Source organism: Miniopterus natalensis, chromosome 2 (genome assembly GCF_054644295.1).
Source record: "Miniopterus natalensis isolate mMinNat1 chromosome 2, mMinNat1.hap1, whole genome shotgun sequence".
NCBI lineage: Eukaryota > Metazoa > Chordata > Mammalia > Chiroptera > Miniopteridae > Miniopterus > Miniopterus natalensis.
Genome location: NC_142082.1, coordinates 55,727,933 through 55,735,435, shown reverse-complemented (window position 1 = coordinate 55,735,435; position 7,503 = coordinate 55,727,933). Strand labels below are relative to the sequence as shown.

General features: G+C 32.3%; 1 protein-coding gene across 1 annotated transcript in view; it reads right to left on the bottom strand.

Annotated features, from left to right (window-relative positions):
- Nucleotides 1–316: 316 nt before the first annotated feature.
- The window catches only part of DACH1 (dachshund family transcription factor 1), a 393,489-nt gene continuing 386,302 nt past the window's right edge, over nt 317–7,503 (bottom strand). Inside the window, exon 11 of the mRNA XM_016216439.2 lies at nt 317–3,032. Within this exon, the coding sequence (XP_016071925.2) occupies nt 2,995–3,032 (38 nt within the window). The 3' untranslated portion in view covers nt 317–2,994. The remainder of the gene's footprint in view (nt 3,033–7,503) is intronic.

Genomic DNA, 7,503 nt, shown 5'->3' with positions numbered 1-7,503 from the left:
CATAAACTGAGAAATGTACATAAATAAATCATGTATATGTGGGCAGTTTGCTTAGCTGGCAAGAAACAAAATATGGAAAATCTGCTTGTTAAACAATAACTACAGAGTGTGCTTTTACGATGATTTTCAGCACAGTAATTCATATTAGAGATAGAAGCAGTTGCATGTTAAATAAAATCATTGAGCATTGTTCCCTCACATTGCAAAGAGCTGACTTATGTTGTTTTTAGATGCCTCCCATTAGAAAGTAAATATTCCTTCAATGCTATGCATTTCACAAAATTTAATAAAGACGAACTGTAAATAAAGTCACAGGGAGATTTCAGACAGTTTTATTAGGAGATTGTTGAAAAGAAAAAGAAAATTAAATACAATAACAGTAAACGTGGTTCTCACATTGAAACCAGACTCAAAGAACTAGGCTACCATAGAAAAATTTCCAATTCTTGCATTATGATGTAAAAACAGATTTTTGTACAGATTTTGTACAACAAAATTCGTAATAACCTTTTATCATTTTTAGAAAATTTTAAATATATAGATAAAAATAGACAATTTTCATAGGTCCTACATGAAGATGAGTATGTTCTGTTCCAAGGGCTTGCATAGAGCGCAGATGTGGTTATAATATAGAACAACTAGACATTAATATTTCTAGGATTACAAAAGCATGGAAACCATAAAATGGGCACAATTTTACTTGTTTATACCAAAAACAAAATTCAGACCAACCTGAATAACTAAAAAAGGGGAGGGGGACTTAAGTTACAGACTTAAAATAACATTTCATGAATTGTAATATTTACAACAGTGTTAGTAAGATTCTCTCTTAACATATAGCTGATAGCTCTTTTCTTTAATCCTTGCTAAAATTTCCTTTCACATCAAACCAAATACTAAAGCATTCTCAAAGGTTTGAAAGTATGTATTTAAAACTATTTAACCTACTTAACAGGTGACTCTATGCAAGGAGCAGAGCAATGGCTGATTCTACTACATATGTAAGTTGTAGCTTTTTAAAAAAATCGTTCAAAAAATGTATGATTCAAAAGCTTGCCACAAGTCCCTCCAATTTTAAGTGTTGTAATCTTTTAAAGACTGCATACAGAGAAAAACAAGGAATAGATACAACTAGGATTAGAACCTCTTGTGCTCAAACAAGAGATGGTTAATGGAAGAACTATGCTTAGAAAACCAAGTTTCTACAAAGCATTTACTAACAGTATTTTAAATAAAAATAGTGCTCCCTTTTAAGCAAGCTAAAATAGGAACTGTATATATAACCTTTTTATTGTATTAAAAAATGGACTTAGCTGGTTAATAGTGAGCTACACAAAAGAAGTATGTTCCAGTATTGCAAGGAAGACCTAAAAACTATAGAAGCTTACTGCCAAAGTATCTATAATATTTTTCTCTTAACCAAATAATTAACACCCAATCCAAGCTCTTTAAACATTTTAAACTAGTTTTCTTGGACATTTAAGATTTTGCTGTTTATGGTAATAAATAATGTTATGATCATAAAAATTTTAATGTGACAGCAAAATCGTAAAATGTATAGCAACTGTACTGATTCATAACATCAGCCTTTAGAGGTGTAACTCCAGATGTGTAAAAACCAAGAGAAGGGTCACTTCAGCATGGACTATGCACTGTTTGCAGCTTTACTTCCAGTTATCTGCACAGAGTGAAAACACATACTGTAACTTTCAAAAGACAGTGAAAATAACGGGTAGGCACCCTTCCCTCTGACCAGGGTGGGAAGCACAACACATTTTAACTTTATCACTCAGCGCTACATGGTATTAGACTGATACATCAAGGGTTAGTTAGGTTTTGTTTTTCAGCAACATTAACATAATATGACGTTAACATATAAAAATATTTCTGGTGTTTCAATTTACTGTTCAGCCACAATCCATTCTCAATAGTGCAGTTTGGGGCACTAATTAGGGTTAAATATACAAATAAAAACGGCTGACAGAGTTCTGATGTCACCAGATCCTTAAGATCTCATTCATTAATACTGTGACTCCAGACAAATATTTACATGCCTGCATGCGTTAAAACCAGAAAGGTGTCTTTCTGACCAACAGGGTGACAAAACATATTCTCTAAAATTTTCATTTTCCTAAACTCTAGTATACTACTGCATACATAATACCTCCCTTGTACGTTTAATGTTTATATACTGTACATGTGACCAACAGTTGGAATAAGAAGCATCATTATTATTTTTAATTCTATATACCACTACCAGTCTGGAATGAAAACATGTTACATTTGTATTTTTTTAAAGAAAAAAGACCTTCAGTGAAACCTTTTGGCTTATATTCAATGCTTCTTTTCAGATACTCAAAATGTCATTTCACTGGGTCGTTGTCAACATCCATTTGTTGGCCTTTGAAAAGTAGGTGAAAAAACATCTTCAGGAGAAAACCTACAGTTAGAGAGTTTGAAATTGAGTGTAACAGAAAATGACTTTTTATTGTATTGATTTTAAAGGAATCCTCTATGCCTCCTACAAGTTCATTTCCAAGTGTTCTTGCTGGTTTCTGGAGGGCATAATTCTGTAAGTCTGGGTGACCACTGCTACCAGGGTCTCTTGATGTGCTCAGATACAGAATTTTCAGGAGAGGAAAAAGGTTCATTCCATTAAAAAAACAAAACAAAGCTAGGTCTTATACAGACCTGCCTTTAACTCTGTATACAAGCGTCCAGCAGCAAAGTTGCAGTCATTAATCGTAAGAAGTTTGATGCTTGTACATTTACAAACATTCTCAGGTCTCTGGTATAAACCACAGGTGAAAATCAATGGAGGAACTTTTTTTTTTTTTTTTTCCCGTAGAATACTTAAACTTTAAAGAACATTAATACACAAAATTGAGGAAGTTCCCTTAAAAGGACTTTATTTTTTTCTCCTGAACTTTCCAATGATGAATGTCCGACTGCAAAGTTCTTTACTATAACATGGATTTCTTCAACAGGAAAGATTCAGTACATGACAGTAGTTTTCAAATACAGTCTTCCATCTAAAAATAAACAATAAAAAATAATTAATGATGGCATTTGGAAAACAAATGGGAATATAAAAACTATGTAGCCTGATATAAAATTTGTGGGTTTTCTTCTCTCTTCACTTGATTAGGAAGGAATATTTCCCACACATTCCCAAAGTTAATTTCATAATTACATTTAGTTTATGTAATGGAAAAGAATACAGCATTTCTAGTTCTCATAAATATATATTTGCTATTTTGATATCAGTTCCAGAGCACTCAGAAAATAGATAAGCATATGTGTGTGTGTTTTATTGATATGCAAAGCTAGTTGATTTCTGTTGAATGACAATTACTTTCTTCAAGCTTGCAGAACGAAATTTTCTCTGGATGCATTCAGGTGCATCTTCATCACGGAAGACCGACTTCCCATCTTACTCCTTAGCAGTGTTGTTAAATATACCATGTAATGTAACTATTGTGCATATTTGTTGCTATTTATATGAAAGCCACCTAGGTTATTTCATCACTATCAATGAACTATAACCTTTCCCCCTTGACATGAGATTAACCAAACAATTAAATGTTAAGATAAGAATATATTAAATTTCACCAATTGAGAAACCCAATTATGTGAACGAGAAAAGTAAATGAAATCTTGCATTTGAATGAATCAAAAATAAGAAATGGGAAATTAAAAATCCAGAGTGAAAACAAAACTGAACATAAGCCTATTTTTCAAGTGTCATGTCCTCTAAACTGTCCACTTTATGGTGTGGTCTAAACTTTAAATATATTTGTAGAAAATATGTTTATATTTCAAATTTTAAAACCTACAGTAGAAAGTAATAATTAATTTGTAAGCATATTCACCATACATCACATATAAAATACATTTATAGAAATTACATACATTATATTTGTGTCCTCAGTATCTGATCTATACTAATACCACTTTTAATAAATGTTTCCTTAAATTTTTGACTAATGTTCCCAACAGATGGACAAATGTATCAAGTATTTAAAGATTCCAGTTATAAAATAAATCCCACCTGCTACAATTAAGGCATTTATGTGATTAAATAACCCTTAGACATCAGAGATTATCTGCCTTACAATGAACTGGAAACAGAAATAGATCAGGCATGAACAGACCTGGGAAGAGTGATTCTCTCCACCTTTGTCAACAGAGCCTAACTTTCAAAGCAATTCTACTTTTTAATTTTATCATCTTTATTGAAAAATGCTTATGCATAATTCAAAATATTTACGAAAAAAAGGTTTAAGTACTTTTACATTATTCCAGAGAAGTTATAGTAATGATCTTACAGTCCTCAGCAAATAGTCACATATTGGACACACCCACAGAGCTAAACAGGCCTCTCAATTATGGGAACCATCTCAGTCTTCTGATAACAAACTATGTGAGTGAAAATTAAATGGCAAGGGTTGTAGGAAGGATGTATGGGCCCATAATTCAAACTGTGACATGATTTTATGTTATATAATAATGTTTACAATACTTTCCTCTTCCCTGACTGTTCCAACAGCAGGCAAAGCCATAAGGCTATGCATAGAGAAGCCCGGCAAAAAAAAGCTACTGGGTGGAGATCACTGGAATCCCTAGAGTGTTTCCATGGTTAAGGCTTCAGTGTTGTTCACATCTGCAAACTCAGAGGATTTATTCATATGTTTTAAGGACTGCCCTTTGTGCATTATATTTATTTTCTAACTAGACAATCTCACAACTTCCCACTGTTCTTTATGTTGTTATTTCTGCACGTGTTGACCACAGAAAAGTCTTTTCCCTATGTGTTCCTGATGCTGAGTCAGGTTTACCAAACAATTATTCCTTGATACCTCAAATGGATGAGAACATTGCTTGAAGATCAAGTAAATTGGCAATAAAGACAATGAGTATTATCCAGATAACTCATATTTTCTGAGCACCTATGTGTCTATGGCACTTTACAGATATTTGATCCAAACTCAACAAAATAGATTCCTTAGTGTCTTTTAAAAATAGGCTACGAAGTCTCAAAAAGGCTAAATATCTTGCACATTTTCACAGAATGAAAGTGTAGTGATTTTTTACTTATGTGAATCCAAATTTCATGTCCATTCTGCTGTATCACTTTTGTCTAATAAGCAATTGGATCATTACTGGAGGAAATTCTATGCCTGACTTGCAGAGATGAGGGACAGGCTCTTATAGGCCTCAGTACCATCAGTGTCACTGCCTCACTATTTCTATTCCTGGAGGTCCTCTCAGAGATAAGGGCTTCCTTTTATAATGTACAGCCTCAACTGAACAACTTGAAATCAGAACCAGAATTCTAATATTTAGTTTTAGAGAAAATATTTTCCTTTGACAAAATGATTGTTTGTTTTTGTATGGGAGGCTAATATGACAGAAAAGTCATCAAGCTATACTTTGTGCATGGGAGTACTTAATTAAAAAGTCTGTTCTAATTAAAAGCATTTGGGAGTAGGGATTGAGTGAAACTTTTTAAATTAAAAATCCCTAATAGTTCCAGAGTTCATTGTAATTTGATGCTTACAGCTATAATTTGGTGTATAAGAAAGTATCTAGACAACTGAACAGATTATTGCAGGTGTGAATTTTTTAAGTTGTTTATTGTTATTATGCAGTTTAGATCTATAGATAATGAGTTGAAGGAAACATTTTAAATTCCTTGTAAAAATGGATCTCATATTTTAATATTAAAGTTGAAACCATCAAATCAGACCATTAAGTATATAGATTCTATATGTTATTTATTTGCTGTGGCTAAAGAAGGAGAAATAAGGAATGAATCACATAATTTCCAGTTTATTTTGTTTTATGTTTGTGTATTAAGTCTATTGTTTTGATTGAATGTAATTGCAGGTATTATTATATATATTTATTAGTAATGTCTAATATATGTAGGCAGATATAGAGTTTAGCTTTAATTCCATGTATAAAACTAGAGTACTGTATAGCTCAATCATTTACTTTAAAAACTAATAATAAAATTTGTTCAATAATAATCACATCATATAAGATTTTATATTAGAAGATGGCATACATATTAGAAAATTACAAATTGCCCAATTGTGTGACCCCAGAAATACAATCACTTTATTGTGTAAAAAATATGTGAAATAATTAACATGAAAGTATGTTAGTGAAAAGTATCACACAGTATGCAAATGGATATATATTCCACTTTTGAACACAACACCCCTGGGAAACACAAGGTTCTCTTACATATCTTTTGCACAGAGGGCTTAATAAATTACATTTCCTGCTAGAAAGTAGCTTTATTTTAAAAGGCATCTATTTGTTCAAAACACATCTACACCATTGGAATCTAATGAAGTTTGCTGCTTTCACAAAATAGCACATTTATGTGAATGTCTCCCTACACCAGAGCTGAGGAAAATACTAACATAACAGGGTGAACATATAAGGTCATATATCAAGGAAGTTTAATATTTACTTAAAATCAGGTTAATATGAAATATAGTAGCTCTGAGCCTCTCTCAACATAATGTCTTAATCATGTGAAATAAGGGAAACCAAAACAAGTGGTGAAAACAAACGCTAATGATTCATGTGATATTTGATAAGACAAAGAAAGGAAGTCAAAATAAAAGCAAACAAACAGGAACAGATGGAAAGAATCTTTGTCAAGTCATAACCCCTCTTCTAAAACCCCCCAAAGAAGAAGTTAATTAAAGAAAATATTGTTTCTTGCTTTTTTTATAATTTTATATTTAGAGTAAGAACATTCTGCTACTGCTAAAGCAGCAAGGCAGAGACACAAAGTCTGTGTTTAATATGAGAAATATTTGAAGAGAGATTGATGTTCAGCATAAGCCCTTTTATAAGAAGACACTAAATGAATGATATTTCTTCTCATGAAATGCAGATAATAACAATATAAGTGATTTGCCAGAAGTCGTATTTAAGGGTGTGTCAAATACAATTAAACTATAAAAACTGAGAAGTTGCAGCAGATTTTGAATTTTATGTAATTTAGGGTTATAGTTGCAGAATCTGAGGCACATGGAGTGGGGTCAAAGTGAGAGAGGACTAAATTCCTGATATCTTTTCAATGGTTCCTCCCTAAGTACCTGATGCAATTCTAGAGAGTGGGTACGAACTGTGTGTAAGAGAACACAGCAAAGGCATTCTGTATGTGCGATCCAAGCATACTAGTACAAGCAGTAGGCAATGGATTATCTAATGGACCTATATGACCCAGCTCTCCTGAAATCAGAGTAGATAATATCATGTATTTTTACTAGATTAGAATGAAGAAAAGGTCTTGATTGTGGCTAATAGAGAAGACAAAATATAATCAAGAACTTCTTTTACATATTTTTCAGTTCTCTACGTAGAATAACACAGTCTAGTTTAAAACATGTCCTGAGAACAGAAGATCACCTAAAATTATAGTTCACAGGTTAAAAGGTAACTATGTTTTTAGACAAAGAGTGAAAGTGAAATCCTGTC